The sequence below is a fragment of the Pseudopodoces humilis genome, chromosome 4, assembly GCF_049639895.1.
Source record: "Pseudopodoces humilis isolate 2021_Gansu_Grassland_sample_001 chromosome 4, ASM4963989v1, whole genome shotgun sequence".
Taxonomy (NCBI): Eukaryota; Metazoa; Chordata; class Aves; order Passeriformes; family Paridae; genus Pseudopodoces; species Pseudopodoces humilis.
In genome coordinates, this window is record NC_142203.1 from 53,539,395 (window position 1) to 53,552,597 (window position 13,203).

Sequence of the window (13,203 nt, forward strand, 5' to 3'; positions counted from 1 at the left end):
CTGTAAGTCCATTTTACAAATAGAACTGGTTTTTCAGTGCAGAAAAATTCCCTTAATTTTGTTCAGACAGAAGTATGTATTTGTATGTATTACAAAATTACTTTAAAACTCAATAAAGTAATGCTGAGTATATAATCAATAATAGATCCAAAGAACAGTGGCATCTGTAGAGACCAGAACATGAAAAGAAACGGTTCAAATTGCGCAGAAAATTGTATTCAGACCACTGTCATAATAGTTGATATAAGCAGCTAACATCTGTGGAACAGCTTACCTTTATACCTAGTATATAAAACAACACTAACCATAAGTAAAATATCCCCATATGTTTTGTGCTATTGCTTTTCTAAATATTTCCTGCCTGTATCTATCCAAATTTGTTTTAGCTGGATCGATGTATTCTTTGGGGAATTCTGGTATCTCTGAATTTACTGAGGCTGTTGATTGACTAGGTGTCTAGTTTCTCTATGTTTTGGGGGTTTTTTCTGCTACTGTTATTTGGAGTTAAGTCTGATTTTGCATCAGCATTGGCAACCAAGAAAACCATATTTATGTGCAGCCTCTGATCACAACCGGTCACCACCATAACTTCAGAAGTACTTTCTGTGCATAAATGAGGCTGATATTAGAACCATTCTGACTCTTTTCCTTTTCTTCTTCCCTTAAGTTCTTCATAAAAGCTGCAATCTCTTGTTATCCTATCACATCAGCTTGGGTTTCAAGTTCAGATGTGATGTCTTTAACCTCTTTCTACCTGCTTGCAATACAGTCTATTTTAACAAAGTCCTTTCCTCTTCAGGAACCTCAAAGACATTCATGCTTTTTGCAGCTCTCCAGAAGGACCTTGACAGGCTGGGGAGATGGGCAGAGAAGAGCTGTCTGTAATTCAGCAAAGGCAAATGCCGGGTCCTGCACCTCAAGAAGAATAACCAGTAAAGTCTGGGGACAGACCTGCTGGGCTAAGATGAGCTTTTGACTGTTTGAGCTTTGGTGACTGACTGTGGCCACTTTCAACCTTACCCACCCCGTGATTTTGTGAACCCTACAACATCCATCAGTCTGGTGCTCTTTCCTTTTCAATAGTTACACCCTATCCTGGGTCATATTCCTCCAGATACTCTGGGCTTTATATGTTCCTGGAGCCCAGATGTTTCCATAGCAGACTTTTGATTGTTTTCTCATTGGCTTTGGAAGTTCACCCCAGTAGAATGGCTCTTCTCTGCTTCCTTCAGTGTTATCTCATGGTCTTCCTTCAGACCCATTCCTCCAAAGGTCATGCTTAGAATGGGCATGTTTCAACTTGCTTGTTTCTTCTCTGAGGAAGGTATTTTCAAAGAGCTGCTGTGACTTTTTCTCTGTCAGAAATATTCAAAGGCAGCACTTACCCAAAGTGTCCTCATCTGCTGCTCTCAGCAATGTGCTCTCTGGCCCTTAGGGGTCTGGATTGCTGCAAGGCAGAACATGTAATTTTCAAAATTGTTATGTCCAGGATGTGCATGATTAGGTTTCCTTAGCACTATGTATTTTGTAAAAGTACTGCAGGTTCAATCAAATATATATACAAAACAAGTAAATAATGACTTTGAACATATAAGAGACACATCTAGGTCTCTTCCACTTGTTTTTTTCCACAGATTTTTGGGTAGTTTCTACTCTGCCATAGAAATTACCTGTCTCCTTTTCTTTAGATACTGCCAATACCTAGTGTCATGCATTATCTGGATGAATGCCATGCTTTACACAAAGAGGAATTGTGCTTACTTCAGACAAAACAGTAATTTTTTGGCTAAATATCAGACATTACAAAGAAATTAAAATACTGCTGGGGAGTGCAAGAGACATACTGACAAACAAATAATACATAAATATATAATCACCCAGTTAAAAAAGTAATTTGTGTTTTGTCCAAGATTCAGAAAAGACACATAATACAAAAAGCTGTCACTAGGATGTTATCAGGTCCTCTGAATTTACTTTTATAACATTTTAGGTAAGAAATTGACTTTGGTCTGCAACAATGGAAAATAAACATTTAAAGTAACAGAAAAGCAACTATTTGAAGGTGTATTAATTAGTATGTTACATGTCTTAATTCATATTAAGATATTCTGCAGGTAGTCTTTTAACTGATTTAAGAATTTGACAGGAAAGACACTATTATTTCAAAATGGCACATTTTGTTCAGATCTTGTTCAGAGGACCTCTCATGCCTTGATAGCATCGTTTGCCATTTTCAAAATCAAAAATCTGTTCTGTGAAGAGCACTGAGACAGTATATCCTTGCTCTTAGCTGTGGTCTATTGTTCTTACTTCAGTTCTCTGGGCTCCTCTTTAGTAGCTCCAGCAGAAGCTTTTCAATTCAGTCTATATCTGAGCATAAGAATTCTTCCTTTCCCTCACAGGTGCTTCAGTAGAATAAGCAGAGCGCATTTTAAGTCACTTAGATCACTAGCATTTCTCTTAATTCCTGTTGTTTGGACTGGGGCTTTTAATTGCAGTGCAAGCAAGAAATATTTTCTGAAAGCTAGAACAACTACCTTCTTGATTCTTTTTTTTTTTTTTATCCCAGAAGATATGAGCTCCTCATAGACCTTGTCTCTAAAGGAAACTTTTGGTAGGGCAAGTTTATTCTTGCATCAATGAATCATACGGTCATGTCAAAACACAATTTAAATTATGGCAGTTTGCATAATACATCTATGCAAGAGTTACAAAATAATTAAAATACTTCAGACTACTAAGATCACATCACTGCAATGCAAGACTCCACCTGAATTACCTATGTCAACTTTCTGTTGGCAATCTATTTCCTTTTCCTTTTGTCCAAAGTTTCTTGGATATCTCATTCACCCAACAGGTTTTTATATACCCTATCTTCTTTAGCTCTAAGAGATGAACAGTCATTAATATTGGAGGTCTCATTAGCCTTTGAAGAAAATCTGTTTCAACATGTATCACCTGTAAGAAGTTCCATTTTAATTCAGTACCCTAAGATTATCAGCCTTTATTTCTGTTCAATAATCATCACACAGATGGTGAAGCAGTTCTCTTCGGGAGCTCCTACTGTAGCCATTTAAGTCTTACTGAATTTCCATTAGCAAGTTCCATGTTCAACTTTAGAGGTGCAAACTCACCTGTTCAGTCATTCATTTCAGATTTTGTTCCCTGAGGCAGAAGAATTAATTACCTCAATGAAATACTGTAGCAGCTGAGCTTTAATTTCTAATTTTAAATTTGAGCACAGAATATGAGCACAGAATCCTTATTGGCATAAATTTTATTTAAGATATTTGGGCTGTACTGATTTATTCACACTGAAGATGTGTCTCAAAGACATTACTCCTTCACCTATTTTTTAACTTTCTTCTTTTTTCTCTTCTAGGGCAACAGGCTTTGGCTTTTTGAATGCACTATGCAAAGCTGCAGCTGTACTTGGAAACCTAATATTCGGTTCCCTTGTTGGTATCACCAAAGCAATCCCTATTCTCCTTGCTTCTACTGTTCTTGTATGTGGAGGTCTGGTAGGACTTCGGCTTCCTGATACAAGAACCCAGGTGTTGATGTAACTGGAAGAAACATTCACTATTTATTTCCCTCTTTGTACAAATGTCAATTCTCCTGACTGATAGTGCAAAGGCTTCAGATTTTCAACACACAGTAGAGTGCTCAAATGTCAGAAATCAAACTCAAAGGATACTTTAGAGTAGCAGAGATTTAACAACCTCTGTATGAAAGTTTTAAATTTCACTTTTGTTTGCTTGCATACCTTGCTATTCAAACCCATTTCACTTCAAAGTGCAAAGCTACCTCTTAAAACAGTTTTGGTGACATACCCAGGAAGGTAAAAACCATACTGATAATTAGATATTTAAAATGCAAGCAGTCAGATTATTTCAAAAACACATGCTAAATTTGGCCAGGGCATTGTGAGCTTTATAACAGTACAGACATGCAAGTCAATTACTTAGCAGTTTTGGTGCAGGGAATGTTAAAGTATCAATGCATGCAGCATTTATCAGGAAACTCAACTGATCACATCAGTACTGGGAACAGTGACCTTCTGCAGCTGTGCTTAGGTGGCAAAAACTCGTGGCAAAGACTCTTTCTTGGGAAACATTTTTAGGCAGATTCAGTTCAAGTAAAGATTACCAACTACACCCCATACTGGCTGAGAAGGCAACAGCTACTGCAGGGAGTTTAAAAGTCCATACAAGTATGCAGCAGAGAGAATAACAAAATTAACATTTTCACTTTTTGCCTCTGATGCTCCAGAAAATTTTTGTTTTATTCTCACTTGTGGTATCTGGGATATTTTTTCATTTAAAACAGTGAATTTGTCTTGTTCCAGGAATGAATGAATGCAAATAGTTTTGTTGTTAGTATGACTAAAGTTAGAATCAGGCCATTGAAATATATGATAGGGAAGATACTTTCAGAGTGGAATTTATATATGTAAAGGCCTTTTTTTTTCATATTTTCTACACTTTTTAACAAAACCATTTTCTCAGCTAATTTTTAATATTTCCAGAAATGTCTGACTACTTAATATTTTTACATGTCTCTTTGAAAAGCTGCTAAGAAATCAGCTATGGCAAGGCTGCAGGGAGTGGTAATGTTTTTATTAGACCAAGTGCATAGATGGAAAGCAAATGGTAGTAAATACATTTCTTCTATGCTGTGGACCATTCTGATTACTGGAAAATGCCCCATCAGTCCTAATGGTATGCAAAAGTTTATGGGATCTCTAAAATATCATCATTACCAATGTAATACAGATACATTTATAAAATTATCAAAGAAAAGAGGAATGTTTCTGATGGCAGAAACTGGCATTGCTTTCAGTGGAGCTAAGACACCTGATAAACTATCTGCAGATTCAAGTGTCAAATAACAAATTTTCTATAAAACATGTGGAAAATTTTATTCAGTATTTTTTTTCTAATTTTGTCTGACAGCATTTATTAGGTAAATGAATCATTGCCATGGAACTAAGCTCTCAAATAAGGTCACCATATAGTAAGCTAGAGTTTTTTTCATTGATTTTTCTCTTGCTCTTAGATGTGAACTTGGTTTTGGGTAGTAATATCTGACCCTGCAGTCTTTTTAAGTCATCATCTTTGTTATATTAAAATAATCAGTTAAAGTCTACATAAGAAGATGATTCAAAACACTTATAATTCACTGTTTAATCTACTGATTCTAGAAGTGACACTCTCAGTTACTAACAAATGTCTCTGCTACACATTGTAGCAGAAAAAATGTTAGCCCAAGATGTTATTTTCTCCTATGAAATGAGAAAATTGACAGAATAAAAAAAGCATGAGTATGGAAAACTAGGGGACATTTTTTTTATGTTGATCATTTAAATATGCTGTAGTAAGAAAAAAATAAGTTTAGCAAGTGTGTTTATTTTGGAGTGTTAAAATGAAGACATTTGAGATTAAATATTTTATGTTTAAATCTGACTTAGACACGTCTCTTAAATTTCTAAACTATGCTAATAAATGAAGAAGAATTGTTTTTCACTAAGTTCTGGAACAAAATTCTGGCCTTAGTTTTGCATCAGTGGCTTTTGTCCACTAGTCATAGCCTTTATGTTATTTTAAGGCTGTTTTCTACAGTTAATATTGTATTTGAGCCCTTTTTCTCTGTGCAACTCATTAGTAGCACATGTTCAACTCCTTGCACATACCACACAAGTTACTTTGAAATCTGAAGCCTCTGTACATATTTGGAGTAAACAACCACAACAATGGTAAAGTATTGCTTTGTGTTGCTATGCACTGTCCTCTTGCAGTAGTATATTCTGTCCATCTCTGCATGTAATTCCCGTAACACTCAGATACAAGACTTCATTCCTTCTGACCAGCTTGAAGGAAATGGGCCACAGAAAAATAATACTCAGATTTCGAGGGCTATGATTCAAGTTAAACACTAAAATCTCATGACATGATTTCAGATGATTTTATGTTGATTTCAGTGTTGTTCTTACTGTAAATCCTGACTGTGTCATAGGTCTGATTAAGTCTGGATGAAATGGAAGATTGCAACAACAGGAATTAGCAGAGATTTTAAAAAATGGACTCTGCATGGTCCAGAATTAAAATATTCTCTGGTAGAAAAAAGAAAAAAGAATAGTGGGTAAGATCTGGGAGAATAAGTAAGTGAAAGAAAAAACCCGAGAACAATTCCAACACAGGAAACAAAACCTAAAGTTAGAATTTTCCTAGCTGGTAAGCTAGCTGGATCAACAGACTTGAGCTGGTGTGCAAGCCACTATTAAAGTTGTTTGAACAATCAATAATTTTTGATTGAGCACAGTAAAGATTTCTCTCGTAAAGACAAAAAAGTGAATGCAATTTCATGCTATAAATAATTTGGTGAGATAGATGAAATCCACAGACTGGGACTGAAGTCTATGGAGATCTGGACACAAATGTTACTCACATTATAAGCAAAAGTAATTTAACCAGTCTTCAACAAATCTGTCTTTTCTTGCAGCCTCCAAAGCAATCACAGGTAATAAATATTAAATGGAAGGACCTCCACTTCCTTTCTATGTCTATTCACTTACATGTCACACAAAGAAGCACCTAGTGGCATGGCTAGATTCCTAATACACCAGAGAGAAGCAAGCTTGATCACTTTTGTGTTTTACAGTTCTAAAACATATGTAATCAAAACTGCATATTTTTGTGTCACAGAACTGACTGACTGCTAGCTAGAAATCCCTGTCAGTCTAAACTGAAGTAGGATATAACATCTAGGAATTTTCTTTGCAGATGAAAAGCTCATCCCAACAGCAGCAATGACAAAAAGAACAATGGCCTCTGAAAACACTGACCACTCACAGCATTTAGAATGCTGTTAACCATGATGATCAACTCTTTTGAAATTTGGAAACTGTCCAGAAAAGAGACCACATGTTTTCACTTTTGGCAAGGAAATTTTATTCAAAGTAGTTTTACTCTTACAGTTTGTCTAATAGTAGACCTTGACTTAACAGACTCTAATTTCTTGAAACCATCTTATTCATCATGTTAGTATGCTTTAGCCAACTTGATTATACCCATGCTGCCACCCTGTCGCTTGGAAGCATGCACTACAACATTTGGCAACCTTTGCACTGGTTGTTGAGTACAGGCTCCTGGGAAGGGAACTAGGAATAGGTGTTCATGGTGGAGCGCCAAATAGGATTGGTAATGAGTGAGGTACTGGGAAACCGTCTTCCTCTTTGCTTGATTTTAACCAGTTCTCCTACAGAGTTGTGTACTAGAAAAATTGGGCACTGATGAAAAAGAGTTAGCCCTCCTTCCTGATGGCTCTAGTAATCTAGTCCTCCTTTATCGTCTTAGGAATATGGGTCAAAGTTAAGGTTGCTAACTCAAGCTCTGCTTGCTTTCTCTTCCTGCCATTCCATGCATTTCATCCCAAATTACTTTTCTTACCAGGGGACCAGCCTTAAAGAGGGTCAAAACTCTTTCACCCAATTCTGACTTCCCAGGAACATTCAGTAAGAAGTTTTGTTACATATCTTTTTTGTTTCAGTTATAACTTTATAAAACAATATGGAAGGCAGCCTTAGAAGTCCTTCTGTTTGTGAACCTCACCTTTTGAGACAGCCATACTCCACGTTTCCCTACCTTTCAAGAAGGCTGACCTAATACAAGGAGATGTGTCCTCTCAGAAAGGCCCCTGATGACCTCCTGATTTGAGGGAATGGTCTTGCCTGTGCACCTAGCTCAGCTCCATTCAGAGGTAGTTATATTCTGTATTCTTTTTTTTCTTTTTTCTACCACTATGGAGCTTTATCTTTGAGAAACTGCTCTTGAGGCACAATGGTGGATACCAATTCTCAGCAAAGTAATATAGTCCTCAATCACTCATATGGACAGCTTCTGTGTGCTAGGCTTTAGTTCTCTTCCCCATTCTGAGTTTTAAATTAATCTTCATTAGTCAGAGAAAGCTGTTTACATCCAGTCACACCTCTTTACCTAAACAAGATGATATCATGCTAATACAGCCTACAAGCCATGTTTCCTGTTTAATAACCTGGAAATGCAATTGAAATTTCAATCACAATGTTAAAAAATGAATCCTTGCTCTCAGGGGGTCAAAGACACAAGAAGTGAAAACAGAAATTCTCTGCTTCCTCTGGTGTTTTGAAAGAAAACACATGTTCAGTAATCATATTCCAGAAGAAAACACATCTGAGAGACTGCTTTTCTGTTATTTCCTGCCTTCTTGTTCATTAAACTTACTGTAAAATATTATGTATTTGCCTGCATTAGTACTTTCAAATGCTGCTAGTTGAGAAAACACAGCATGAAAATACAGACTTTTGCTTGTACTTTCAAGCTAAGATATGGTTCAGGCAATGATGTGGAATTAGAAGAGACATGTTAGCCAGAAATCTGGAACTCAGTTCAAAACCTGAATTAAATAGAAAGCATCAACTTATAATGCTACTTGCAGATCTCACCTTCATTTAACCTCACATAGTCTACAACCAGTCCATGTTCTTCTATCAGCTTCGTTTGCCTTCTAATAATTTCAACAAGTGCTGCAAAATATATTTGCATTCACTCTCATTAGCTGGATTTCTTTTTTTTTTTTGGTAGAGGTAAATTTCCTATTTCCTCCTGCAAAGGAAGGACCTTCCAACATTTAGTCCCACTCTAGCTGTAAAAGATTGTTATAAAGAATTTCATCCATTTTCAGGACCTGTTTTTTAATGCACTGACTTGGTATGTAAAAAGCAGAAAAAAAAGATAAATTTGACCTGATTTATTTACTTTTCTTATTGAACATTTTGTTGAATTATATACATAGATGCTGGCCTGTAATATGGAGTTCTAGGCCTTTGAATACATCCTGGGGAACTCAAAATTAACAAAGCAGTAGTTTTCAGCAGTCTTGTCCCACAACATGCACACTAGTTATATTTAATAGGACCAAAACACTTATGGAAAAGTACAGTGCTTTCTAGGGCAAACAATCTATTCTCTTTGACAAAGATCTAGAACGTATTGCTCGCTTTGGACCAGTACACAGTCCGATAACCAAAGATTGGGGATTACTTAACAACAGAAGTATTTGGGTGAGGATGACCTGACATGAAAGTATTGTTCTTTCAGGATACTCATGAATATACATTTTAATGCCACATAACCAAGATGATTTGTGGAGACCTTGCCCCTACTGTGGCCATCAGCACATTTGAGTTGTAGCCAGATGCATCAGTCCACAAGTGAGACGGAAAGTGAGAAAGAGCTGGCAGGCACTTTCAGCAGTTTTTCCACAGCTAGCCTTCTAAGCTCATTTCTCTTGGATCCTAAGAATATGGTTTTTTGCTTAGTTTTCTACTTTCTAATTTTGGACATCTACAACTTGCCATTCAGTTTTCACCAGCAGTTGTGATGAAGCAAGCTTAAACCACTTCAGTGCCAGAGGACAGCACATAGCTCATTGCCAGTAGAGTACTCTGCAAGAGTCCAGTGTCATATGTATTGTTCCAGTTTCATTTGTTATCAAGCACTAGAGCTGTCGGCTAGCACTTCTCTTGTAAAATTCTGCATGTATTCTTATCTATAAGACATGTCTTCTATCCTCTTAATGTCTGCCTTGTATGACCATATGTATGCCCATCCCCCACTGGCTATGTGATAAAAATATTTTGTGAATCTTACATGGGTCTGTCTTACCCAGCCGAAAGGTGATCCTTCAAAAGAAGAGGGTTGAGAAAAATAATGAAATGGAATCAATTTAAATGTAAACAGTGAAGAGTGATAGTTCAAGATATAGGCCTCAATTATTTTTATTTTTTCAGATGTTTTCTTCAAATCCTAGCCTGAAGCTATATAATATTGTATATTGTAAAGAAATAGTACACAGTTAGAAGTGAACACATGTGCAGACATATATGAGTATACACACATATGGACGCACCTCTGTAACACAGGTGGATGTTAAATTTACAAACCATGTTCTCATCTCTTTCTCCGCGACAGAGTTGCTTTCTTCATTGTGCATTATTCTTTGAACACAAATAACATTCTGCTCCATTCCTTGTGCAGAAACCTTTACTTATTCATGAGCAAAATTGTTGGGATGCCAAGAGTCATCTCGATTAGCCATTAGCTTCCAGTCATCAGAAGGGGATTCCTAAAATGGTCTGAAAAATGAGCTCTGACTTAGCTGTTGCCTTCCCCTGCCTGCCCACCCCACCCACCTGCCCCATCACACTGTGCCAAACAGCAAAGCAGCACATCATGCAAAGGCACTGGTGTTCCAGTGACTAGGAGAAACAGCACTCTCAGATAATACATAACTCCTAAAAGCTATGAATTTTGTCTTATTCAACCAAAAGGCCTTCAAAATGGTCCATGGGGATATCAACATGCTAACTTCTGTGTAATGTATGAGAAAATGTCTGTGATTTTCTGTATTGTATGTTTTTCATTGTTTCTGCATATATGGCTGCTGTTGTTCTAGTGATGTGGTTAAAAAATTATTTGCTACTGTTCTTATCAGCAATTTTTGACCAGCCTGAAAGACCAGAGCCATTGCCAGGGTGTTTTTCAATTAATGATTAACACCCATGAAGATCTTCCACAGTAATTAGTGCCATATAAAGTCATGCATACTATAAATCAAGCCAATCCAGGGTGAAAATGTCAGCACATACCCACAGACCAGTGACAGAAAGAGCTCTTCCAAAAGCTCTGGCATCTGCTACATATCTTCTTTGCTCTTTTCAGGATATTCACTCTCTGCAGTATTCTTCCTCTGGCAGTGGACACGCACTTATGCTGCAGAAGGAAGAAAGCAGAAGAAAGGGCGTATTCCTTTCTCAGGAAGGAATGTATATTTGCTATAGGAAAGCCGGCTCTATAATAAGATTAAAACAAACAAACCAACCCATGCAGCTTGCTGGTCCTTTTTATCCCCATGTCTCCTGTGAGTCGGTAAACTAAATACTAGTGCATACCAAACCTTTGGGAGGAGACAAAAGGTAGCCAGGCTTACATGGTATTTCTTTTGGAAGGGAGAAGGTCTTTCCAAGGAGAAAAAATATGCAATGAGTGAAACCATAGCATATAGTTTCTAATTGTGATCATGAACAGGCAGTTTTAAGTAGAAAATTGTTGTTCAAATCTATAGCAGCAGTAGATAATACTATCTGTTATACAGAAATGTGTAAACATAGATTAAAATCAATAGCTTGGGAAAAAAAAAGGACAATATTTGAAGAGCTACTTAAAAAACACAACTTTCCATCATCTCTTTTGGACAAACCTTTTAGCACTTTCCTGTTTCTTCCTGCTACCAATATGGTGACTAATTCCTTTAGTGCCTCACTAATGAAATGAAAGACTATATTGACATTTACAAAAAAATTGAGAGCAGGCATGAAATTAGCACTGTAGGAAAGTTAGCTCATTTATAAGAATTTTAAAAATGCCACAAGTTTCTAGTGTCTGCCTGCATTTATTGTCCTCCAAGTGGTTTAGGATCCTACAAAGTGTTACATGAGAGAAGCTTTGTACGTGTAATCTGATCCCTGTTTAAATCAGTGAAGCAGTTTTTTAGGATCAGGATCCCAGCTTTGTCTTTCAAAAATATTAAGTATGTGTCTGTGTACACTGCCATGCTGGAATTGCTATTGTGAGAGAAATGCATTTTTTTCAGCCCTTTTTTAAAGGTGAATAATTTTAGCTGGTTTTTCCTATGAATGTAGAGTTTCACAAGCATTAAAAGGATTTTAATAGCAATGCTGCAAGCTAGGTAAATCAACTGGCTACTTATTTTAACCATTTTCTACAGAATATTGTATTAAAAGCCCAAATTAAAAAAAAATACTCTATTACCTTCAGCTGCACAACATTGTCACAACTAAATTGTATCTCATACTTGGCCTCAAATATATGTAGGAATATACTGTAAAAAACTAGATGTTTTTTAAGCAGGCAATTTCCATTGCAGTATAATGAAGTATGTGCAGAAGTCAGGTATCAAAGATGAGGTACAGGAAGTAGAGGCCTCTTGGCCTTCACTGCAACTTATTGGGATGGTAAGGCTACCAATTTTCTTAAAAACTTGTTAGTTTTTTACTTTCACTGCCATTTATTGGTATTGCCAGGCTACTGATCTTCTTAGAAACCTGTTAGCATTTTCCAATGCTAAGCAACAGAAGGAAAACATGTATTCTTTTCTAGTTTTTTTTCCAGTTATTTTCTGTTCCCAGCTTCTGCTTCTAAACTTCCACTTGGACTTCCAACTGCTCTGAGCCAACTGGCTATACCATTTTCGAACAGTCTTTGATGTACAAACACACAGGTATGTCAGTGGGCATATGTTGCCAAGAAAATCCTGACCGTTTCTGACAATCTCCATCTCTCAATGCAAGGTAACGTGTACATATTGTATATAAGGGTAAGAAGCTACTTTAAAGTTGAATTGCCATTTTTTACAAGGGAATTCAACTTCAGATCTGCTAATCTGCATCAAGATCTTGGCAATGGTCCTGACCTCTCTGTTTTTTTCTTTCTTTGTTTCCTTTTCTGCTGTGTGCGCCTGGAAAGCAGGTTACAGTCATCACTATTGTATATATGTGTTTGCATGTGTGTGCCTTGGTATATTCTCTCTTTTGGAGTTCTGAATTTTTCATTTCAAGTCCAGCTGGTACAATTGTGAACTCATCTTTCCAGTACCCTCCTCTGCGTCAAATTGCCAGCTTCCAAAATGTTTGACCAAGTGTTTTGATTAAGTCCTCTGAGGAAAGCTGTCTGTATATTTGTGAAAGGGCATGCTCTGTGTAGGATGACTGTGTACAGTATAAATCTATAAAATGTGGAAGTGTTTATAAATTTATCTGCAAAATATTTATCATCTGTGTAACAAATGCAGTTATTTAGTGTACATCAGATTAATAAATGGGGATGATTTTTTGCTCTGCTATATTAAAATAAAGATATGTTCTCTGCAATGAATACCAGGTGTGATAGCCAGAATATTTTTATTTTTTATTCACAAGATACTACACTACCCACTATGCAAAAAAACAGTTCTTTTGCCTTAACTAGTTATTTTATAATGGTTCTCTATGTATCTCATCTTCAGTGCCTGTAATAGAAGTTTAACACATAGTAAAAAGTAAACATGGAACAAGTTAATAAATGAGTTTACGTGACTGTGAAAAAA

General features: G+C 36.6%; 1 protein-coding gene across 1 annotated transcript in view; it reads left to right on the forward strand.

Annotated features, from left to right (window-relative positions):
• SV2C (synaptic vesicle glycoprotein 2C) overlaps nucleotides 1–12,853 on the forward strand; it is an 86,008-nt gene extending 73,155 nt beyond the window's left edge. Inside the window, exon 12 of the mRNA XM_005532510.2 lies at nucleotides 3,383–12,853. Coding sequence (XP_005532567.1) covers nucleotides 3,383–3,566 — 184 coding nt within the window. The 3' untranslated portion in view covers nucleotides 3,567–12,853. The remainder of the gene's footprint in view (nucleotides 1–3,382) is intronic.
• The last annotated feature ends 350 nt before the right edge of the window (nucleotides 12,854–13,203 follow it).